Below are 26,309 nucleotides of genomic sequence, written 5' to 3' on the forward strand. Positions count from 1 at the left end.
AACATTTTAAATATTTTATATCTTATATATTATATTTTCAATAATATCAATATTAATATATTATTAATATTATAATACCACAATACTATTATTATTAATAAATATAGTAACTATTTAAAATATCAGCTTATACATAGTAAGTGGTCACTAAGTGTGTGTTAAGAAATTACTATGTTAATATCTAAGGCATTAAAAATAAAACTATTTAGACATTAAAAAAATTATGCTTTACCACATTATACAGAATATACTGTTAAAAATTTGCCTAGCAGTGGCTTGTATGCAGACCCTGGGAGGGCTCTGCCTCCACCATCTCAGGCCCTGTCTCACCAGCATCATTGTGGAGAATAAGGTCAGCCCCACCAGGACAGCTGATGGCCCTGCAGCTACACCTGAGGTAAGGGGTACAGGACCAGCAGTGGCATAAGGCAGCTCCAGTGTTGGCCAGCAGCTCAGTATCCGAGGAGGAGGAGGCCATGTCGAGTGGGATTTGCATACTGCAAGGTGCTGCAGATGGAGGTGTGAGGCTGGTGGTGGCCAGCATACCTCTGATGAACATCATGACACGGCTAGATTACACACCTACAATCCTGGGTACTGTGACCGGTCACCCCCTGATGCTGGCTTTGAATCCTCCAGTGCATGCATCATTCGGTTCATCTCTCTGGCCCCAGAAATTCATCTCAGATATTGCCAACAACGTCCTACAGCACTTGAAAATGAAGGGCACAGCCTGTGGAAGCTCCCAAAGCAAGAGCTAGGATTACCAGTTTTCTTTCTTTCTTTCTTCTTTAACCAGTTTTCTAATGGCAGAGAACTTGACCTCTGATCTCAGCAAGTATGGCAATGATGTGAAGAAGCTGTAGTACACTTCACTTGAGCCAACCTAAATGTACTTGCTTGTCCTCTCGTCCCCACACTGACCTGTTTTCTTAATAAACTACTGTAACAGCAACAAAAATTACATAAAGCTCACAAAGACATCACAACAGACAGAATACAAATCCAAATCAACATAAAAAAAATTCAACCTCAAAAATCCCAAGCATATGGGGCACCTGGGTGGCTCAGTGGGTTAAGCCGCTGCCTTCGGCTCAGGTCATGATCCCAGGTCCTGGGTTCGAGCCCCGCATGGGGCTTTCTGCTCAGCAGGGAGCCTGCTTCCTCCTCTCTCTCTGCCTGCCTCTCTGCTTACTTGTGATTTCTCTCTGTCAAATAAATAAAATCTTAAAAAAAAAAAAAATCCCAAGCATAATGAGCCACATTTTGCTTATCATGTTCATAAAGATTTAAAAAGAAAATCACAGGGGCGCCTGGGTGGCTCAGTGGGTTGGGCCGCTGCCTTCGGCTCAGGTCATGATCTCAGGGTCCTGGGATCGAGTCCCACATCGGGCTCTCTGCTCAGCAAGAAGCCTGCTTCCCTCTCTCTCTCTCTCTCTGCCTTCCTCTCCGTCTACTTGTGATCTCTCTCTGTCAAATAAATAAATAAAATCTTTAAAAAAAAAAAAAAGAAAATCACAGCAAAGGTGTGGAGAAAAAAGTGTTTTCATAAGTTGCTAGAGGTTTCTATTTGGCAGTATCTATCAAAAGCTTAAAAATATACAGAATTTTTGACCCAGCAATTACAATTCTAGGAATTCATCATCTAAGTATACAAAAACATAAGTACATGATATGTTACGTACAAAAGTGTCATTTATAACAGTAAACTATTTGTAATATCCCAAACACCTAATAAGGGGGATCTGATTAATACAGTTATGGCTAGTTATATAATGGTATATAATGGAGTGATTAAAAGCACATCTATATTATTAACAGAGAAAACCAGAGTGTTTTTGGCAGCAAATAGGTATTAAGAATTTGCTAAAATTCCATTTCTGGGTATATGCCCAAAAGAACTGAAAGAAGAGATTTGAAAAGATATTTGCATATCCATGTTTTTAGTAGCGTTACTCACAGTAGCTAAGAGGTTAAAGCAACTCAAGTGTCCATCACTGGATGAATGGATAAACAAAATGCAGTATATACACACTGGAATATTAACCCTAAAAAGGAAGGAAATTCTGACACATGGTACAACATGGATGAACCATGTTGGTTCACTGAGGTTCACCTATGTTGCGTGAAATGATAAGCCAGTCACAAAAAGACAAATCTTGTGTGATCTACTTATATGAGGTATCTAAAGCAGTCAATCATAGAAACAGAAAGTAGAATGGTGGTTGCTAGGGCCTGGAAGGAGGGGGACATGGGGTAGTGTCCAATAGGTAGAGACTTCCAGTGTTACAAGATGAAAAATTCTAGAGACTGACTGCAAAATAATGTGAATATACTTAATCCTACTGAACTGTTCACTAAGGAATAATTAAGATGGTGAATGGTATGTATTTCTTTTTTAAAAGATTGATTTATTTATTTTATAGAGAACCAGCGAGCGTGCATTGGGGGTTGGGCAGAGGGAAAGGGAGAGAGAAAATCTCAAGCAGACTCCCCGCTGAGCACAGAGCCCAACTTGGGGCTCTATCTCATTACCCTGAGATCACGACATGAGCTGAAATTAAAAGTCGGATGCTCAACCAACTAAGCCACCCAGGTACCCCGGTATGTACTTCTTTAAACATAATTTTTTAAAAACTTGCTTAACTAGGGGTCAGCCCCTCGGTGACTCAGTCAGTTAAGCATCCTGACTCTTGATTTTGGCTCAGGTCATGATCACAGGGTCCTGGGATTAAGTCCCATGTGGGGCTCCATGCTAAGTGGGGAGGTGGCTTGAGAGTCTCTCTCTAACTCTGCCCCTCCCTCCCACTCCACTTTCCCTCTCGCTCTCAAATAAATACGTAAATCTTTAACAACTTGTTAAACCCTAAGCTGTATGAAAATAATTTGTGGGCAAAAGAATCCACAAAAAATGGATAATTTATGAGAATAAATAATTTGAATTTAACTTAAAAAGGATGTTTTATTTGATGTTAGATGACTTTAAAAAATATACATGTGTTTCAAATTCAAATAGGGTTCTCAAATATAGGTAATGAATGAAGTATTTATTGAGAATTGCTTTTTATTAAAATTCTTTTTAAAAAAAGATTTTATTTATTTATTTATTTGGGAGAGGGAGGGAGGGAGGGAGGATGGTAGGGGAGGGGCAGTGGGAGAAGGAAAGAATCTCAAGCCAATTCCCCACTGAGTGGGGAGCCCGAAGTGGGGCTTGATCCCAGGACCCTGAGATCATGACCTGAGCTGAAGGCAGACACTTAACTGACTGATCCACTCAGGTGCCCCTAAAAATTCTTATTTAATTCACAATTTTAAGAGCAAAAAGTACAAAAAGTACATTAATCACAAGTTAGCCATGACACTCTGTAGAACCTCCAAAAATCATTGGAAATGGACTGACATCAGGCATTTTTAAAGCGAATTACTTAACACGAAAATATGCCTCTCTATTCATTCATAAGAATATAATTTTCTAATATCCATTACTAAAGTGGTATCTCTTATTATTTCAACAGAAGTTAAGAGAAAAAACAAAGTATCTATGTATATAACTATGTACTTAAATTGTTTAAAGTAGATTAAATATAATGGGTAACTGTTGGCAAAAGAGAAAACAGACATGGATTATTTTCCCATTTTATATTATTAATAGTTAAATTATGCCTAGCAGTTGTTATATTCTGTAATAGTTGACACAAACAATCTGTTCATTTTAATTTTAGTTCAGTGATCTTTTTCAAGTATTTCTATTATGGCAGTATTAATGGCAGTATGATGGACTAGAACTAAAAACTAGAGCCTAGTCTAAACTAAAAAATGCTAAATAAAATAATTTCAAAACACCAAACTCATGAATGAATGGATTTGCAAAAAGTAAGGGAAGAAGTCATTAGAGGCCAGGAAAAAAAAATGGGAACAAGAGTCCAGTATGGTAAAGCTGAAGTATCTAGGGGTCTTTGAGGCATGTGCTGATCCCAGGTACGCCTACACCTTCTGTTTTATTTCTATGGATGTTAAAAACAAAGTCCAAGAAGGACTGGGATTCAGAGAGTATATCCTCTTGCATAAGGCTACTAGGACCTACATGGGAGAAACCTCAAGGAGAAGGGATCAAGAAAGGAAAAACAAAACAGGAATAATAAAAAAAAACAATGTACTGCCAGGAAAGTTGTCTGGTCTACCCCTAACTCTGGAAGGAGGTGGGGGAAAGCCTCTTAAGAATTCCTATCTACTATCCAGCTTTTGGGTAAGTTTAGGGCCCAAACTCATGCTATCTGTATGGCCCAAAGAAACACAAAGGTGAGAATTTTGCTGGAGGGTTGGGGGTCAGGGTATGGGGTAACTGGGTGATGTAATGAGCACTGGGTATTATATAAGACTGATAAGTCACTGAATTCTACCTATGAAACTGACAATACACTACATGTTAATTAATTAAATTTATATTTAAAAAAATGAAGTTAGGCTCCATGCTGGGTGTGAAGCCTACTTAAAAAAATACTAATAAAGTAGACCTGTGCTGCCAGTGAACTCAGATGCTTGGTGAAAGAAAATATAAATCATTCCTAGAGGAAGAAACCCTCAATCTCTAACCTATCAGATACTGAATTTATCTGATAAATAATATGAAAAACATATGTTTAATATGTTTATGGAAATTAAAGAAAGAATTGAGTAAAACTGTTTTAGGGCCACTGAAAGTAAAATGTCAAAGGATTAACTACAGACTAAACACAGGTAAAAAGAGAATTAGTAAGCTGGGAAACAGATATGGAGAAACACCCAGAATGCATCAAAAAGACAAAAAGAGAGGTTGAGAGATATGGAAAATGGAGTGAAACAGATTAACAGGTTTAATTAAAGTATCAGGAGGAAAAATAGAAAAAAGGTGGATGGAAGCAATATTTATTTATTTATTTTTATTTATTTTTTATTTATTTTTTAAGATTTTATTTATTTATTTGAGAGAGAGACAGTGAGAGAGAGCATGAGCGAGGAGAAGGTCAGAGAGAGAAGCGGACTCCCCGCGGAGCCGGGAGCCTGATGCGGGACTCGATCCTGGGACTCCAGGATCATGACCTGAGCCGAAGGTAGTCGTCCAACCAACTGAGCCACCCAGGCGTCCCTGGAAGCAATATTTAGAAAGATGGTTGAAATTTTCCCCAAAACTATTGAAATGCATTAACCTTAGATTTCACAATGAATCACAAGAAGAACAAATAAAAAAACGCTCATCTAGATAAATTGCAGTCAAAATATAGGTCATCAAAGGCAAAAAGAAAATCTTATATACAGCCAGAGTGAAAAGACAGATGTCTGGCCATGGAATGACAATTAGGGTGACTGTGATAAATTACTTCTCAACAGCTACACTGGAAACCAGAAGATGGTAGCATCTTACTCTCAAAGTGCTAAGAGAAGGAAAATAAAAAAACCAGTTTTAACCTAGTATTTAATACCTAATAAAATCATTCAAAAACACAGGCAAAGGGAAAACAGTTTCAGATGAACAAAATCTCATTGAAAATATCACCTCATTTGGGGAATGTCTAAGGATATACCTTAGGAAGAAGACTGAACCAAGAACTATTTAAGATACAAAATAGAATGTGAATTTTCAAGAAACGGCAATTGTGGTATTAAAAAGAAAACCACACGGGAGCCTGGTGGCTCAGTTGCTTAAGCATCTGCCCAAAGTCCTAGGATCGAGTCCTGCATTGGGCTCCCTGTTCAGTGGGGAGTTTGCTTCTCTCACTCCCTCTGTCCCTTCGCTACCTTCCACCCCCTACCCCACTTGTGCTCTCTTGCTCTCTCTAGGGAAAATAAATAAATACAACCTTTAAAAAAATAAAAAAATTAAAAAAAAAAAGAAAAGAAAAAGAAAACCACAGATCTAAAATGGAGTTACTTATACTAGGTCATGTTACCAACCCCAGGACTTAGTACCTAATCTAATTACAGTTTCAACCTCCCCCAGAAAAGCAGTCTTAACTGGTCAGTCTGGAATTTCCTGGTCAGCACTGCTGAGGTAATCCACCTAGTAAGACCCTTTGTCCCCACAGGAAGGTGACCTCACCCAAAATAATCCTTTCTTCTGTTTATGACTTCCTTGTCCTGCATTTAAAAACCTTTCCCTTTCTAGGGGCACGTGGGTGGCTTACTGAATTAGGGGTTTGCCTTCAGCTGGGGTCATGATTCTGGAGTTCTGGGATCAAGCCCCACGTCGGGTTCCCTTCTCAGAGGAAGACTGCTTCTCTCTCTCCTCCCCAGTTGTACTCTCTCTCACTATTGTCACTCTCTCTCTCAAATAAATAAATAAAATCTTTAAAAAACAAAACGAAAGAAAAAACTTTCCCTTTCTATAGACCTTTGGAGCACTCCTGTATTTTCTAGACAGGATACTGCCCAATACATGAATTAATAAAGACAATTACATCTTTATAATTTACTTGGTTGAATTTGTTATTTAATAGTTGGTAAAGTTAAAGAAAATCAAGTGTATAAATTAAAAATGTCCTATATGAAGGATTAACAAAATTCCAAATAACTATCAAATAAGCTATGATGGGGGGTGACTGCTATTAAAGCATTTTACAATATTAATATGTATTTTTAAAGATTTTATTTATTTGACAGAGAGACACAGCAAGAGAGGGAATATAAGCAGGGGAAGTGGGAGAGGGAAAAGCAGGCTTCCCACTGAGCAGGGAACCTGATGCAGGGATCAATCCCAGGACCCTGGGATCATGATCTGAGCTGAAGGGCAATGCTTAATGACTGAGCCACCCATGCGCCCCACAGTATTAATATTTTAAAGATTCTCACTGACATAAGACTAAGTGTTTATGTTAAAATTCCAAAATTTACCATTAAGAAAGGGAAACAGAGCTGATAACACAGAAAAAAAACTGCAATGAGAAAAAAAGCCATTTCAGTTATTTAAAAAAAAAAGGCAAAAAAGGAAGAAAAGCCAGACAAATGGTCAAAATAAAAAAATTTAAAAATTCTTAGAATTAAATAATCAAAACACTAGACACTAAGACTTGTGGGATGTAGCCAAAACAAGATCCAAACGCTCAAAGACTCAAATGTTAATATCTAGGGAGAGGGGTAAAAGGAAGATTTAAAATAATTAAGTCCAGGGGGTGCCTGGGTAGCTCAGTGGGTTAAGCCTCTGCCTTCGGCCCAGGTCACGATCTTGAGGTCCCGGGATGGAGCCCCACATCAGATTCTCTGCACACCGGGGAGCCTGTTTGCACCCGCTGCCTGTCTCTGCCTACTTGTGATCAATGTCAGATTAAAAAAAAATAAAAAAAAAATTAAGTCCAAAGGAAACAGTAGAAAGAAAAGAACAATAATGGAATTAGAAACTAAACAAAAAAAGATGTATTTATTACATCTTTATCTAAATATTCTTCATGAATATTAACAAGGGTAAAAGTTCTTTAAAAAGAGTAACATAATCAACACACTTCAGGTAAAAATAAGCAAGGAGAAAAGAGAAAGGGCACAAATAAACAGTATTCAGAATAAAAAGGGAGACAAAACTGCAGATAAAGCAGAGACTATGAAGAAAAGGAAATATTAAGACCTTGGGCAATAAGTTGAAAGTTTTAGGCAAATAGGCTGAAAGTTTTAGAAACTTGTTCCTAGAGAAAATATAAATGAACAAAAATTGATTCAAGAAAAAAAATTAAATAAATTGATTCAAGAAGAGACAGAGGAGCTTCTTCTAGGTTGGAAAGATATACTGAGGTGTTGTGTCCCAAGAGCAGCATGAAAACTCTGTAGCACCCTCCCCCACCCCCAGGGCATTTCCTACAAATCTCTTCCTGAGTTTTAGGTTTTATAATAAACCAGTGACGGTAAGGAAAATGCTTTCCAGAGTTCTGTGAGTTCTTCTAAGCAAGTTACTGAGTCTGAGTGGTGGATTGTGTAAACTCCTGAATGTGGAGTTGTCTAGGCAGCAATGAGGGTTGCCTGGACACCCCACTTGTAGCTAGTGCCTGAAGTGAAGACCAAACCCCTAAACCTGTGGAGTCTGGTGTTAACTCCAGGTAATTAGTATCACAACTGAATTGAATTGTTGCGTACTCAGTTGCTGCGGGACTGACTGGTGGTAGAAAAGAAAGAAGCTCTTGTTTAGTGTCAGGAAACACCTATCATTCGGTTTCAGAAAATGAAGGATTCACTAGAAAGGCCCAGATTCACAGAAATATGTGATTTGGGAAGAGAAAGGATGGAAGTGTGGGGGATGAGAAAACTCTGATTCCTAGGTGGCCTGATGGTCACCAAAGTTATGGAACAGCAGCTGAGGTAAGTTACGGAAGGCAAGAGTTAACAATGTAATTCAGAGATGAATCCAACTCCTGGGAAACTGGTTCATGAGATTCCTGAGGAAATGCAAACCAGTAAGAAAAAAAAATGCAATATACAATCCCTTCATTACTGTTATCTATAATAACAAAAATAAAATTAAGAGAGTGCTGGGTCACACTTGACATTATAACAAGCTGAACTTCTGCTAAGTAGTCTTAAGGCTTTCCCAAAAGGGAAAAATTATGTGAGGCCAACAAATAGCATTTCTAAGAGACTTTTGGTCACTCAAGTTTATACTACAAAGTGGGGCAAAACCAAGAAGCTATTGAAACCAGGAGGTATAATGTGAAGGAGTTATCTCATTTTGTAGATCAGTATCAACTTGTTAAAGAACCCTTTTTAAAATGGATTGAGAGAGTAATTCAGGAATGGTATCTTTGTTTTGAAACGCTGCAGGGTAGAAGAGCATGTTTGGGTTGATTTAAGACCCACAGTTAACTATTAGAGGATCACAGGTAGCTATCCATGATCCACACACATAGCAGGTTACTCCTGAAGGAACAGATAGTCTGGTGGACTAGATAAAAGTTTTTGTAAAGTCTGTTTATCCTGAGGAAAGGGGACTGCCTGACTCCCTCTTAAATACCAAGTGGAACATCCTAGATGAAGCAGTTAATAGGCTTCATATGCAAGCTCTGTAGGATTGGCTTTATAATAACTGGGATACTTACCCACTGAATATGCCCATTACCCAGGTCATGGTAAATTCTGGGGGCCCCTTCTGCATAAATACCTCATGTAACCTTAATGCCACAAAATCAGAGAAGCCTTCTCAAATTTGCAATCTTGAATGAATTTGCTCCTCATGAAGCCTAAAGGTACTAATAAAAGTATTAAATTAACAAGAATACGTGGAGTGGCAGGGGGGAGTCAAGGGACTTTTCCCAGCAGGGTGGAAATCTTGTAAGTTATTAAGAAATAGGGTGAATAAAGCAAATATTGATAGGAGTGAAACAAGGAGGAAAAGGAAAATGAGTGTCAAGTGACTCATTCTAGCAGGGTGTAAATCTTTAGATGGTTACTGAAAAATGGGATGAGTAATACAGACATTGATGGGGCTGAAACAAAGTCGTAATAACAACACTCTCTAAGGCTAGATAGACCAAAGGAACCCCTTGTTGGTACCCTTACATTAAAAGATGCCAAACAAGTTGGGTCTATTTACTCCTGTTTGGAGAAATTTAAAATGTGGGAAAGACAAAGATTATAATGAGAAACCAGACCTGCAATCATCTAGGGCAACAGTCGGGCAGAGTAATCAAGACAAAGATCAACAAGGGCACCTGGGTGGCTCAGTCAGTTCAGAGTCCGACTCTTGGCTGTGGCTAGGGTCATGATCTCAGGGGTCCTGGGATTAAGGCCCGTGGGGTTCTGTGCTCAGCCAGGGAGTCTGCTTGTAGGTGTTCTCTCTCTCTTCCTCTGCCCCTCCCCCACTTGCACTCAAGTGCTCACTATCACTAAAATAAACAGATCTTAAAAAAAAATCTAAAGATTGACAAAAGGGCCAAGTTCTCTTGGCTCACCCCCTGTGGAGACCCAAAACCTAACGCACAAGAGTGGGGAAAATGGTCAGTGAGAAAAGAGAAGTTTCTGAAATCCTTTACATAGGAGCCTCATGTACTGTGGTACCAAGACCCTTTAGTGAAGTCGTAATGAGGGCTACAATTAGATTGAAAGAACATAAGAGTTTAAAGGTTGAAAGCATTAAAGTTTAAGTTTAGGCAAAAATTACAATGTTTAAATAGGCTTTACCTCAAACTATATATTTAATGCAATCCCTATCAAAACACCACTAGCATTTTTTCAGAGAGATAGAACGAACAATTCTACAACTTTTATGGAGCCACCAGACTACAAATAGCCAAAGCAGTTCAGAAAAACAAAACTGGAGGCATCATGATTCCAGATTTTAAGCTGTATTACAAAGCTATAGTCATCAAGACAGTGGTGCTGGTAGAAAAAAAGACAAACAGATCAATGGAACAGAATAGAAAACCAAGCACTAATCTTCGATAAAGCAATAAAACTAGACAGCAGTCTAGTTTTCCCAACACCATTTGTTGGAGAGACACTCTTTTTTCCACTAGATACTCTTATAGTAACATGCAGTAACATGCAGAAGTAACATGCAGAAGAATGCAACTGACCACTTTCTTATATCATACACAAAAATAAATTCAAAATGGATTAAAGACCTAAATGTGAGATAGGAAATCATCAAAATCCTAGAGGAGAACACAGGCAGCAACCTCTGTGACCTTGGCCACAGCAACTTTTTACTGGAGGCAAGGGAAATAAACAAAAATGAACTATTGGGGGGCGCCTGGGTGGCTCAGTGGGTTGGGCCTCTGCCTTCGGCCCGGGTCGTGATCTCAAGGTCCTGGGATCGAGCCCCGCGTTGGGCTCTCTGCTCGGCAGGGAGCCTGCTTCCCCTCTCTCTCTGCCTGCCTCTCTGCCTACTTGTGATCTCTCTCTCTCTGTATCAAATAAATAATAAAAATCTTAAAAAAAAAAATGAACTATTGGGACTTCCTCAAGATAAATAGCTTCTGCACAGCAAAGGATGCCTATGGAATGGGAGAAGATATTTGCCAATGACATATCTGATAAAGGGTTAGTATCCAAAATCTATAAAGAACTTATCAAACTCAACAACAAAAAACAAATAATCCAGTTTAAAAATGGACAGAAGACACAACTAGACACCTTTCCAAAGAAGACATCCAGATGGCTAACAGACACATGACAAGATGCTCAACATCACTCATCATCAGAGAAATACAAATTGAAAACACCATGAGATATCACCTCACACCAGTCAGAATGGCTAAAATTAACAACACAAGAAACAACAGGGGTTGGCCAGGATGCGGAGAAAGGGAACCCTCTTGCACTGTTGGTGGGAATGTAAACTGGTGCAACAACTGTGGAAACCAGTATGGAGGTTCCTTAAAAAAAGTTAAAAATAAAACTACCCTACAACCCAGCAATTGCTCTACTAAGTATTTACCCAAAGGATACAAAAATACAAATCTGAATAGGTACATACACCATGATGTTTACAGAAGCGTTATCAACAACAGCCAAACTATGGAGAGATCTAATGTCCATCGACTAACAAATGGACAAAGAGGATGTGGTGTGTACACACGTGTACACACACACACACACCATAGAATATTACTCAGCCATCAAGAAAGTGAAATTTGCCATTTGCAACAACGTGGATGAAACTAAAGTGTATTATGCTAAATGAAGTAAGTCAGTCAGAACAGACAAATACCGTATGATTTCACTCATATGTGGAATTTAAGAAAGAAAACAGGTGAGTTTACCAGAAGTGGAGAAATAAAGGGGAGAGGGAAACAAACCATAAGAGACTCTTTTTTTTTTTTTAAGATTTTATTTATTTATTTATTTGTCAGAGAGAGAGAGAGGGAGAGCGAGCGAGCACAGGCAGACAGAATGGCAGGCAGAGGCAGAGGGAGAAGCAGGTTCCCTGACGAGCAAGGAGCCCGATGTGGGACTCGATCCCAGGATGCTGGGATCATGACCTGAGCCGAAGGCAGCTGCTTAACCAACTGAGCCACTCAGGCGTCCCCCATAAGAGACTTTTAACAACAGAGAACACACTGAGGGTGGATAAAGGGAGGTAGGTGGGGCATGGGCTAGATGGGTCACGGGTATTAAAGAGGGCACTTGGGTGAGCACTGAGTGTTGTACATAAGTGATGAATCACTGAATTCTACTCTAGAATATGTAAACTACCTAAACTATAAATAAAAAATAAGTAAATAAATAGGCTTTACCTGAATATTTTATAGGAATGGATAATTTGTATGACTGTATAACACTTCCGTTAGAAGTAAAACAGAAAGAACATAAATTGCCCTTCAAACAATATTAACTGGACATGCCACATGGGAATAAGACTGCCTGAGCCTACACAGTGTACAAAAGTAGCAGGAGTCCTGGTATGGACAAATTCCACACCATAGCCCTATATGCACAGCACAGGCTGAGGCTATGGCAAAAATTGTGAGCACCTCCCAGTGACGAGTATTAGGATGCTGGACTAGAGAACTTCCATGAGAGGCAATTACTTGCTTACTGGACATTAAACTGTTCTTATTAATGAAAGACATGAAATAATCTTGAAATACTCATGATGTCCTAGGTAATGTTGGAGAAACACTCTAATGGAGAAGGAACTGTTTAGATGAATTCTAAAATCAAATGGAGACTGTTGCCTCTTTTCCCATAGGACTGACTCTGGAATGTATAAGAGGCTGCTAGATTCTATTGTCACTTGTAGAATCCTGAAATCTACCTGTACTGTAGCTGAATCTAAGCAGGAACCTAAGGTGTGCCCTTCCAAAGGTAGAAGCATCTGAGTTTAAACAAAAAGGAGGAGGACTAGTAGCTGAGGATAAAGGAAAGAATAAATGAGTTATGCAGTAAGGGAAATACAATATACATTAACACCTCAAAAGAGGCTTAGAGTAAGAGATAATATTGTCTCTTACCTCAATTATACCAGATGCCTTCAAAGGTGAAACCATGTATTGCTTAGACCACTACTGCTTTTGGAACCTGACAAGACCAAATGGAAGTCTGCAAACCTGAATGACCTTAGCCTAGGAAACATTTTCATTCAATAAGGATGATGGACTGAACTGTTAATGACTGAATGGGACTAGTAATGTGCCAGCATCTTTTAACTACCAGGGTTCTTTTGCTATATGGGATCCGCGGTCAAATACCAGGGGGTAGCCTGTGGTATAGTAAAACACCATAGGTGACAACAATGATGATGGTGATGATGAAGGAGGAGGAAGAGGAGGAAGAGGAGAAAAAGTAGAAGGTGGGGGGCAAGAACGGAGGGAGAAATAAAAAATCTAAATAAACTATTAAAGAGATTGACCTGGTACCTTACATCTTCCCAACAAGACCAAACAGTTTACAGACAAGTTTTCTCAAACAGTCATGGAACATATATTTACAACCTTAAATGAAGTTATCTCTATCTCCCAGAAAAAAAAAACAAAACCAAAAAACAGAACATTTTCCAACTCAATGTATAAGCTAGAATAGCCTTAATACTAAAAACAGAAAAGATAGTACAAGAAATGAACATTATAAGTCAATCATTAAAACACATAGATGCAGGGGCGCCTGGGTGGCTCAGTGGGTTAAGCCTCTGCCTTCCGCTCAGGTCATGATCCCAGGGTCCTGGGATTAAGCCCTGCACTGGGCTCTCTGCTCAGCAAGGAGCCTGCTTCCCCCTCTCTCTCTGCCTGCCTCTCTGCCTACTTGTGATCTCTGTCAAATAAATAAATTAAAAAATTTTTTAAATTTATTTATTTGACATTTATTTAATGTCAATTAAAAATTTTTAATTTATTAAAAAATTTTTAAAATTTATTTATTTGACATTTATTTAATGTCAATTTAAAAAATTTTAATTTGACATTTATTTAATGTCAATTAAAAAAATTTTAATTTATTTATTTGACAGACAGAGACCACAAGTAGGCAGAGAGGCAGGCAGAGAGAGAGGAGGAAGCAGGCTCCCCGCTGAGCAGAGAGCCCAGTGCAGGGCTTAATCCCAGGACCCTGGGATCATGACCTGAGCCGAAGGCAGAGGCTTAACCCACTGAGCCATCCAGGCGCCCTAAAAAAAAGTCTTTAAAAAAAAAAACAAAAACTTCTTTAACCTAGTATAAGGTAGTTACCAAAAACACTACAGAAAATGTTATACTTTATAGTAAAGCATTAAGTGTTCTCTTCAGCAGCACCTAGGTTGGTTACACATCCACCTCTTGGTTTCTGCTCAGGTCATAATCTCTGGGTTGTGAGACTGAGGCCAACCCCTCACCTCATGCTCGTGCTGGACTTGGAGCCTGCTTGAGGTTCTTTTTCCCCTCTTCCTCTGCCCCTCCCCCTATGCACTGTCTCTCAATAAACAAAATATAAACAAACAAACAAACAAATGTGTTCTTTTTAAAATCAGGAAAAAGACAAGGATGCCTGCTACTATAAATTCTATTCTATATTGTACTGGAGAGCCTAGTATAGTAAGGCAAGAAAAAGAAATAAAAGTGAAAAATATTGGAATAGAAGAAACAAAACTGTCATTATTTGTAATTATCTACTATTGTAAAACTTTACTGAGAGACATTAAATAAGACCCTTAGAAACAGAGAGATACAGCATTTTCATGGAAGGGAAAAGTCAGTATTTTAAATATGTCATTGTCCTCATATTAGATTTGACACAATTCCAATAAAAAGAAGGTAGTGGTTATTATCTGTAGCACAGCATTATCTATGTTATAAAGTTCTTATGATGGTATGGCTTTGAAGGATTAATGATTCTTAAGGCTCTCTTTCAGCTAAGTGCTAAAATGATGTCATTATTTTGTATTGTACATATAGATATGTGAAAAATGTATATTGAATAAAATAGTCTATTTCCTGGGTAAAAAAATAAGGTAATGAGGGAACCATCCTACCAGATGCCAAGACTTACTTTAAAGCTACAGTAATTTAGTAGAGGGACAAAAAGACTGGCAGAATAAACTGAAGTACACCAGAAATATACCCTCACATACAGCAACTTCTATATGACATTAATGATACTCCTGCTCAGAAGAAGAAAAAAGAGGTCTATCCAATGACTAGGATAACTAGTTGGAGATATTTCTAAAATATTAAATTTGATCTCTTCCTTACAACAAGGAAAAATAGATTAAAAAAATAAATTTCTTAAGACTAAGGCCTTAAATGCTAAATAAAACTTTAAAACATTAAGAAAAAAATGTCTATTTTTATGATCTCTGAATAGAGAATTTCTGAAACAGAAAGTTAAGTTGTAAGTTAAAAGACCGATGAATTCAAATTCATGAATTTTTTTTTTAAGATTTTATTTATTTATTTACTTTTTTGACACAGAGAGAGAGAGAGATCACAAGCAAGCAGAGAGAGAGGAGGAAGCAGGCTCCCTGCTGAGCAGAGAGCCCCATGCGGGGGCTTGATCCCAGCACCTGAGATCATGACCTCAGCCAAAGGCAGAGGCTTTAACCCACTGAGCCACCCAGGCGCCCCACAAATTCATGAATATTAAGAGTATCTTAATTCATCAAAGATCATTAAAATTAGCCATAAATTAGATGAAGATATGTGTTACACATGTAACTGACAAAGGATTAATTTCTTGAATATGAAACAAAACATCAATAAGAAAAAGTCCTAATATTAAAATTCTATTTATCCCAAAATAAAGCTAATATAAAGACACTGGCCAAAGTTAGTTAAATTCTACTGCTTTTAGGTATAGGTCATGGGAACCCACTTTCTTCCATCAAAATACCCAAGTTAGCTTTTATGATTTAAAAACCCTTGGGCACCTGGGTGGCTAAGCGGGTTAAGCCGCTGCCTTCGGCTCAGGTCATGATCTCAGGATCCTGGGATCGAGCCCCGCATCGGGCTCTCTGCTCAGCAGAGAACCTGCTTCCTCCTCTCTCTCTGCCTGCCTCTCTGCCTGCTTGTGATCTCTCTCTGTCAAATAAATAAATAAAATCTTTAAAAAAATAAATTAATTAAAAAAAAAAAACCCTATAACCAACAAGCTATGGTGCTCAGTTGAGCACAAGCAGCAATCTGTGATTAGGAGACTCCCAACCTTTTTAAGAAAGCTTTAAGTGGCTTCTACCTTCTGACAAGGTTAACTGATGCACAACTTACTAGAGGGAAGGGAAGAAAGGAGGGGAGAGGGGCACTGTGAAGGCACACAGGCTGACATGGCAGTCTAGTGTGAGCTGTGGAGTCAAAGAAGGTAAGCAAGGTCCCAAAATTGTTCTTGAGACTTTAATTATTGGTATCAAAAATTAGTCACTCATATTTAAGTTCCCCTTTAATTCTGTCACTATTCCTTTGAAAAGAAGATCATACTCTAAACTTCCCCCATCCTGTTCCATGTACTTCCAGGGTGCAGAAGAAAGTGATCTTTTCTGATTTGGGGTCCTGGAAAAGAGCCTCTATCTCCTGGGTGCATTCTCTACTTAAAATCTCTAGCTAGTTACCACCACAAAGTGAGTGTGATATACACACTCTCTAAATAGCAGATTGAATCTGTTTAAATGGGCTATGGACCAGAATTTCAAATCAGTCTAGAAGGGCAGTTTTCATCACTAAAACCCTTCTATTCTGATTCACTTTGGGTTTTCACCGTAATTGTTTAGCACTTACAATTTTTTTAAATTTTATGGCATAGCTGTATTAGTGAATAAGAACAGGAGTATTGGGTGTTATTAAAACCCCCTTAACATGGTAAGAATGAAGGAGGGCACCAGATACAAATCAACCTAATGACTCTTATTTCATTCATTTAAATGAAACTTTTTTCTCTAATGGGAAAGACATTGCCAGTATTAAAACCTGCATTTATATAGAGCTTTCATTTTATACTCTATAGTTATTTAGCATGAACCCTTTGTAAAAGATTGGTAGAGTGAGTTAATAATTTAAAAAGAAATATTGAGACAGATAAGGAAAGGTGAAGTGCAGCGCCCAATACAGTTAACATGGCGATTAAGTGCTCTGGAGAAAGATAGATCCAAGCCCCATTCTTAACTCTACAACACTACCTAATACCTATGTGCTCTCAGGAAGGTTATTTGGCTTCCCTGAGCCTCAACTTCCTTTTAATAAAATACAGATAAGAGCAGTAACTCATTGTTGAAGAGAGAAGCATAGCCAATTCCTAACACAGAGTGATTTCAGTGAATGGTTATAAAATTACCATATGAAGCTTTCTTTTGTAGGACACTTAAAATGTGTGTGTAAATGTGTGTGTGTGCGCGCGCACACGCAGAGAGAGAGAGAGTTCTATAACTTCAGGATTCATCTGTTGTTCTCGGGATAAAACCAAATTACCAAAAAAATCCCACAAAACCCCACAAAAAACACCTCATTTAGTACAAAAACATGTTCATGCTTCTTCATTTGAAATTGAATTAAACTGGCAGATATTAATCAACTATAACTTTTCAACAGCTTCCATGAACCGCCTGGGATAAGCTAATCAAACAGCAGAAAGATGAGAGCTCAGGACAGACCACATGCAGTGAGACATACAGTGCTTTTTTTTTTTTTTTTTTAAAGATTTTATTTATTTATTTGAGAGAGAGAGAGACAGTGAGAGAGAGCATGAGCGAGGAGAAGGTCAGAGAGAGAAGCAGACTCCCCGTGGAGCTGGGAGCCCGATGCGGGACTCGATCCCAGCACTCCGGGATCATGACCTGAGCCAAAGGCAGTCGTCCAACCAACTGAGCCACCCAGGCGTCCCAAGACATACAGTGCTTTTCAAAAGAGAAAGTGTGACAGTGAAAGGGGTTTTTTTGCTAAGAAAAAAAAAAAGCCCTAACATTCAGTATAAAAGAACATTTATTAGGCTCTCAACCCTGTAACAGATGCCTTGATTATTTAATCTAACAAAACTATACTTTAAATGCAGTAATATGGTGGACCCATGCAACTTAAAATATACATAATTTATAGAGGATTGTGTAGGACTAATAAAATGAATAATAATTACAATAAATCAGCTATCATTTAGTGCCAATTATACCCAAAGTAGTCTGTAGTTTTCTTAGTTAACCTTCACAATAAATCAGCGAGAGAGAAGGAAAAAATCCCGTTATCCCCATAAAGATGAATTAACTGACACTCAGGAAGATTACATAACTTGTTTATGGTTACAGTTAGTAATGCGACAGAGATCTGAATCTAGGATTGTTATGACTTAAAAACCAATATTCTTTCTGGTCCAAACTGCTTCTCTAGGCAGAGCTAAAACTGAACCAAATGACTTGAAGATCCCTTGTTAATCTAGGACTGAAATTATTTTTTCTCATAGGTTAATACACCTGAGGCTATCTAGTTCCACGCCCTGTCCCCTTCCAGCACTCTCTAACCCCCTACCCCGTACGCTGTTTTCAGGGAAAAAAGAAAGAAAGAAACAGAAAGGAAGAGAGAATTACTAAGTTACACGTTTTAAATACAAACGAGTGACCTGCAGGTAATGATAAACCCTAAGAGAGTAAGAGCAAGAGCAAAAGAGAGAATTTCAATTGATCATTAGAGAACTTCCGGACAACAAAAATAGAGACATCAGAACACATTATCAAAGAACATTTTGTAGGATAAACTGAAGAAAATACAACCTCATGAAGGGCTGTCAACACACAAATAGTGTCAACATACACACAAGATGGGGAAGTACAAATATAGCCTACTTGGCTCAGCCTCACTTCTAATTTAAAACAGAAAAGAAAAAAAGGGAAGTGGTAAAATAAGCTTGATGGCAGCCATCAGGAGACTGCACTACAATTCTGCTAGCCTAAATACAAGTTAGCAAAAAGCTAACCCAAATATTTGTGCCACATTTTTCAAAGAACCCATCGATGTGCAGCAACCATTTTATATTTTCCTTCAACTCCCTATCTGTTAAGACAGAGCATCTCTATTTTCTCTGCAAAATCATGTTCAGGTTGGAGCCAGTGCTCTAAGTTTAAGCTCAACATTAGCCATCATAAATGCATTCATCAAATAAAACCCAAATTCTGTTAAGTTTCTTAAGTATGTGCTGGGAGAACGTTGAATGAAAAACATCACAAAGATACCTTCCTTTTGGGAATAAAAGCAAAATGAAACAAAAAGACCCCACATAACTCTACCCGAACTGTTAGACTCAAGAGAGCCACAACTAGTGAGATCTCCCACAGGCAAAGGTCCAAAGTTGATTGCCTTAGGAAGCTTCAGAGTCAACAATTTCATTTATGCCTTTCCAATGTCAACTGAGTTTTGATGGGAACCTTTACTCATCTGCAAAAAATAAGACAGCTACATGTTCTTGGTACTAACATCATTCTCTCACTTCCATTATGAAAACAAGTATGTTTCTTTTATTATGATTATGTACTACCTGGAAAAAAGGGCCTATTTTCATTAAAAAATAAATATACTCAAGTCAGCCAGATTCAGGCTTTTGTATGCTTTCCTGTTTTTCTTCACAGCCACTGACACCTCAAAGAGAAGTAATATCTTAGCCTCTGGTCCCACCTAAAACAGGTGCTCCTTTTACACAAAACAGAAGACCTCTGACCATTAATTATTTGGTTCTAGTAATATACCCCATGGAAATGCAATAGTTGGGATTCATATGCACTTTTCTGGGGGAGACTTAAAATCCAGGAAAGACCTACCTTGTGAGTAGAGAAGGATCTGCATCTCTAAAAGAACACAGGTAAACACCTGCACCAGGTTCTCCAATCCCAGAAGCTCGAAGGCCTCTCGAAGAGGGTAATCAGAAAGGGGGAGTTCACTGGGTCCAGGTCTCTGGCAGATGACGGGTTCATAAACACCATAAAATTTCAGTGATCTCCCTGGAGGTGGAAGGGGTACCTCGTAGAGAATGTTATGGATGTAGCTCTCAAGTGGCAAGGGCGGCGGCTGCTGGGAGGTTACTGCTTTATAAAGCTGGATGAGGAACTTCTTGCAGGCCTGCATGAAAGGCAGTGGTGTGATCAAGCATATACTTTTTGAAACATACAGCGTGTCTCTGCTGATGTCATAGGAGTTGTACCGCTGGAGTTTCAAAAGGGAAGTGGTGTCTCCCTCATCAATACTGCTGGCCAGCGAATCCATGCTGCAGGAGGACGAAGCGTACACACTGCTGTAATGCTCAGCGTTGTGCATCTGGTAGAGCGTCTGCATGGCTGTGCAGATCTGCTTACTGGTAACTTCTTCGTAAAAGGTCAGAACAAAACCATAGGTACGAGAGCCATCTTCCCGGGTAATTATAAATGAGTGGAACTGAGGGTCTTTATTGTCAGTCTGAGTTCTGAAAGATAGCCCTTTAGGCATGCACAACTGTGGAGGAAAGGGGGAAAAGGATCAGAATGCAGTACATAAGTAACTTCAAACTAGAAAAAAATGTTTGTTGTTTTTAACACAACAGGACTCCAAAGGACACAGAGGTTTTATCCATATTTAATATTATTAGCAGCAGCCTTAAGTTAGAAATACATTTTAAGTTCCTCATTGACACACTGATAAAACTATTTTTTAAAAGAAATATATACAAGGAGAACCATCTTTACTGTGTATTACATTCAGGAGGTCTAAGAATGGAAAGATTTTTGACTTGTTCCCAGGAAACCTCTACTCAAGCCTCTGACCTTCAGCACCGCATGTGAGTTCTCTGAGCCTGACTTTATCAATGACTTGAAGGCAAAATATTCCAAGACACCTTACAAATACTTAAATATAAGTACCATTTTTTGAGCAACGATGTTAATATTTCAGAGAAATGTGGAAGTACATGAAGGCTCATTTGATAAATTGAAAAAAAAAGAAAAAAAACAAGAGTATCATTTTCACTTTTTTTTTTTTTTTTGAAGATTTTATTTATTTGTCAGAGAGGGAGAGACAGTGAGAGAGGAACATAAGCAGCGGGAGTGGGAAGAGGAAGAAACAGGCTTCCCACCAAGCAGGGAGCCTGATGCAGGGCTCGATCCCAGGACGGAGCTGAAGGCAGACGCTAAACAACTGAGCCACCCAACTGCCCCTCATTTTCACTATTTTGAACAATATGAAACTTGATCTTAGAAAGAGAAATTTTAAAAATGGAATGATTTTTCGATTTACTGAAGAAGAAGAGTATAAACAAAGACATTTTAGATTGGCTCCAGTAGGTATTATGCTTTAGGTCTTGGTAATGACCCAGGATTCAGTCAAACTTGGGAACAAAATAATCTGAGGAGCTGAAGATGCTATCTTTAAGATTCTTTTTTTTTTTAAAATATTTTATTTATTTATTTAACAGAGAAAGAGAGATCACAAGTAGGCAGAGCAGCAGGCAGAGATAGAGGGGGAAGCAGGCTCCCTGCTGAGCAGAAAGCCCGATGCGATGCGGTGCTTGATCCCAGGACCCTGAGATCGTGACCTGAGTCGAAGGCAGAGGCTTAACCCACTGAGCCACCCAGGCACCCCTATCTTTAAGATTCTTAAGATGCAATTTGAATTCATTTTTTAAAACATTTTAAATAAAAGAAATAAAAAAAATTATAGAAAATCTGAAATATCCTATAGGAAAAAAACTTGTAATTTAACTATACTAACATAATGATCATTATTAATTTTTATATTTCTATTTTTGTACTGCAATATACTTTCTGCATAGAAATAATTTTACCACAGTTATTACATTTTTCTTGTTCAGACTTAACAATGAATCTGATGTGAAATTTAGTTGTTCTCCCCATGTTACTAAGAAAATGTAATTCACCTTAAAATTACAAGTCTATCATTCAAACTGTCAACAAACACTTATTAAGTGTCTTTATGAGCCAGACCTTATGATGGTGGTACAGGTTAGAAAGACAGATAGACATGTTCCTGCTCCTATGGAGCTTCCAGTCCAGTAAGGACAGCAGATGACTAAAAAAATCATGAACTGTAAATAATGTATGGGAAGTGCTATGATAGCGTAAATGCAGACTGCCATGGGAAAAACATCACAGGATGACATCAATTAAAAAAGAAGGAGCTACCAGAAAAAAATAAAAGTCTAAGTGAAAACCTGAAGATGAGTATAGGTGTTAGTGAGATGAAGAGAAGGCAGAGAGGACACATGTGCAGAAGCCCACAAGACAGAACATGAAGGTCTGAGGAAGTGACACATGTTTTCTGTGGGTGGGAACAGAATGCAAGATGGGGGGAGGTTATCCTACACCGTTGGTGGGGATGCAAGCTGGTGCAGCCACTCTGGAAAACAGTATGGAGGTTCTTCAGAAAGTTGAAAATAGAGCTATCCTATGACCCAGCAATTGCACTACTGGTAATTTATGCCAAAGATATAAATGTAGTGATCCAAAGGGGCATGCGCACCCCAATGTTTGAAGCAGCAATGTATACAATAGCATTAAGACCATGGATGGCTCATGAAAGTGCCTACACCCAGGACTGGAAAACTTGTTCTGTAAAAAGCCAGCTAATAAATATTTTAGTCTCTGCAGGCCTTAAAATGTTAGTCACAGCTACTCAGCACTACCACTGTAGTGTAAAAGCAGCCACTGACAATACATAAAGGAATGGGCATGACTTTGTTCCAACAAAACTTTATTTATAAATAGGTAGCCAGTTGGATTTGGCCTAAGGGCTAGTTTGTCCACTCCTAGTCTAGTCAAGGAAAATGTAATGAAGGTAATAAGTAACAAATGAGTGACTTTTCAGGCTGTAAAGACAATACAACTTCCGTCTCTCTCTCTCTGGTCACAGACACTGGGAGCTCTGAGCCAACATGTAAAAAATGTAACTAACCTGAAGCTACCAAGCTAGAGACCACATGGTCTCTAGATCACACAGAGACAGGATTCCCTAATGATGTTCCTAGCCCTGGAGATATACCTATGAGTGAGTGAACCTTCAGATGACTCCAGTCTTTACCCTTTGAGCCACTCTTAACTGATACTCAGTAGAGCAGAGGGGTTACCTTGCTAAACCCTAACCAAATTGCAGATTTGTAAGCCAAGTTAATAGTTTTTTGTTTTTTTTTTCTTAAAGATTTTATTTATTTATCTGACAGAGGTCACAAGTAGGCAGAGAGGCAGGCAGAGAGAGAGGAAGGGAAGCAGGCTCCCTGCTGAGCAGAGAGCCCGATGCGGGGGCTCGATCCCAGGACCCTGGGATCATGACCCGAGCCGAAGGCAGAGGCTTAACCCACTGAGCCACCCAGGTGCCCCAATAGTTTTGTCGTTTTAAATCAAGAGTCAACAAACTTGGAACACCTGGGTGACTCAGTTAAGTGGCTGCCTTCGGCTCAGGTCATGATCCCAGCGTCCTGGGATCAAGGTCCTTGATCCCAGCGTCCTGGGATCAAGTCCTCACATCACGCTCCTTGCTCAGCAGGGAGCTTGGTTCTCCCTCTACCTGCCTGTGCAGTCTCTCTCTCTCTCAAATAAATAAATAAAATATTTTTTAAAAAAAGAAAGAGTCAAAAAACTTTAGTGCTTAGGTCAAATCCAATCTGCCACCTGTTTTTGTAAAATAAAATTTTATTGGAACACAATAGTGCTCATCCATTTAAGCACTGTCCGTGTCTATTTTTGCACTACAGCCGCAGAGATGAATGAGTAACTGACAGAAATGGTAGGGCCTAAAAAAGGCCTCTACTATTTATTACCTGGCCTTTTTTTTTTTTTTTTAAAGATTTTATTTTTATTTATTTGACAGAGAGATCACAAGTAGGCAGAGAGGCGGGGGGTGGGGGGGCAGGAGGGAGAGAAGCAGACTCCCTGCTGAGCAGAGAGCCCGATGCAGGGCTCGATCCCAGGACTCTGAGACCATGACCTGAGCCAAAGGCAGAGGCTTACCCCACTGAGCCACCCAGGCACCCTATTACCTGGCCTTTTATTAAAAAAAAAAAATTGCTAACCCACAGCCCATGTTTTAAGCCTTTTTTTTTTTTTTTTAAATTTGACAGAGAGATCACAAGCAGGCAGAGAGGCAGGCAGAGAGAGAGGAGGAAGCAGGCTCCCCGAGAGAGCAGAGAGCCCGATGCGGGGCTCGATCCCAGGACTCCGAGATCATGACCTGAGCCGAAGGCAGCGGCTTAACCCACTGAGCCACCCAGGCGCCCCTGTTTTAAGCCTCTTAAACAGTAAGTACTAGGGTGGTTTGCTATATAGCAATAGGTAATGGAGACACTCCCTTACTTTAAGTTTGCACATAAATACTATCTTAAAGAACCTTCCTTTATCATTCCATAAAAAGTACTGTTTTCATCCTATAAATGCCATTAAAATGTCACTCTTCCTCTAGAAAGTCTTTAGTGAAGGGGGAAGAAATGAAAACGAAAGTCTTGGACTGCTGTATACAAATGCTACATTATAAACTGGTACACATTACTAGTTTCTCTATTTTGTTTGGATCTCTAGATTGTAAATGACTCAAGGACTGGTGCTATATTGCTATGACTGTAAACATATGAGTACCAAACACAGAGCAATATACTATTTGGGGCCATAAATGGTGACTGATAATAGATATAAAAAGCAAAAACCATGAAGGTTACTATTATCAGGTTAGTGAAAATGTCTTTGTATTTCATATCACTGAATATGAGACCTAGAAATAACTAAGGTAGCTTTACATAATTATTTTTATATATGCTGAAAAGAATTAAACTACTATGTATATTTGGATAGAATAAGACACACAGTTAGGTAAAACACACAAATACCTGAATTTGTTAGAGGAAAATTGTTATTCCTAATCATGGGAATAGCTGTGTAAGGAAAGGCCATGGCAGGACCTTTTCATAGTCATATCTTCACATTAAAACTGCTTTCATTATAACAGGAGGAGATCCTCTGGTGATTTAGGACTAAAAACTCATCTGACACATCTACTGTAGCCAATAAAGATTATAGGAAGAAGATCTGAATCCCTCTTGCTCCAGGCTATGCTCAAATATTTATTTGGGATAGTGCATGCCATATATATATTTGTTGAATGAATAAATAAATAAACAAATGAATAAGAAAACAAACAAAAACAACAGCTAGGGGTAGGTAGGATCAGATTTAGCTTCTCTCTTGGTTAAGTCTATGGTTTTCTTCTTACACGTAGTAGGCCATACAGAAATGTGGTGACCTCCAAAGTCAAAATAAAGATTTAATTTAATTGATAGGCTTTCCTGACATCATAAACCACAAAATTACAGCTTCAACTGCTTTTGCACAGCTGCCAAATATTCCCTTAAGGTTTTGTAGCTTTCTTGAGCATGCATTCAAACATTTACAGGAAAAGCTTGCCAAAAGTTGTGCTCAAAGTAAAGAATGACTTTCTATGCTACAGATAACAGATGTAAGAATTCTTAAAGTCTCTTCCTACAAATCCAAAAAAGTAAGAATTAAATTTCTAATCTGGGAACCATGACTTGGAAAATGCTACTGCCTTTTCATTTTTAAAAGTAGGAATTCTTGTATGAATTGTCAGGTTTATTTTTCAGAAAACCTGAGACATAAATCAAGATTCATTCACTAGGGTATTCAACAATCTCTTTTTATCCCTATTACTGTCTTTTACTAACAATATCCCCTCTCCAACCCACTCTCCTACAATAAAACAACTGAACATTTACGGTTGTCATTGTTTACCTGACTGTCACTTGTAATCCAATTATTTTAGCGAAAGTAAGCTCACAGTGCTGTGTATCCCCGTCCTTGAGTGACTACATGTCCTTATTATCTCTCTGGACTATTTCGGGTGGTTTGGCTAGAATTTTTACAATTCCTTTTTCCATCTCCTATAGTGTTATGACTTCTATGCCTTCTCTTATTATACAAATGAAAGATAAATTATAGGTCTGTTTGCTCCTCCTTTCTCCTCCCTTCATTCCCTCTCTCCCTCCTTTTTCCTTTAATAAATATTAATGTCATATATTACATTAGATCTTGGTAATTCAAAAGACAAATATGGAAATAATCTCTTCCAAAAGTTCACAGTCTGGTAAAAAAGACAAACACACAAACCAATAAAATAATGTGATATATAATATAAAATATACTATTATAAAATATTATAAAATATTTATATTATAAATTATAAAATAATGTTACAAAATAACATGATCAATGCTGCTACAGGGTATGTTCAAGACATTATAGAAATTGAGAAGAGAGAGCACCTAACTACTCCTGCTTAAGATGGTTTTGCAGGGGAAGTAACACCTGAAAAGACAAAGACAGGAAGGGGAAGTATTTGTAAGTAAGCAAACATTCCTTCATTTATTCAGTGACTTCAGCCTCTACCGTGTGTGAAACTAGCACACGGTATGTGTGCAACCATGTGCAATCATGATAG

The 26,309-nt window shown here is 38.5% G+C and overlaps 1 protein-coding gene across 6 annotated transcripts in view; it reads right to left on the reverse strand.

Moving 5' to 3' along the window:
- Positions 1-26,309, reverse strand: part of DENND5B (DENN domain containing 5B) — a 203,166-nt gene that overhangs the window by 87,764 nt on the left and 89,093 nt on the right. For all 6 annotated transcript variants that reach the window (XM_047740602.1, XM_047740601.1, XM_047740603.1 and 3 more), the window contains one exon: positions 19,646-20,312. In XM_047740602.1, the coding sequence (XP_047596558.1) occupies positions 19,646-20,312 (667 nt within the window). The remainder of the gene's footprint in view (positions 1-19,645; positions 20,313-26,309) is intronic.

Source organism: Lutra lutra, chromosome 8 (genome assembly GCF_902655055.1).
Source record: "Lutra lutra chromosome 8, mLutLut1.2, whole genome shotgun sequence".
In the NCBI taxonomy this organism is placed as follows: domain Eukaryota; kingdom Metazoa; phylum Chordata; class Mammalia; order Carnivora; family Mustelidae; genus Lutra; species Lutra lutra.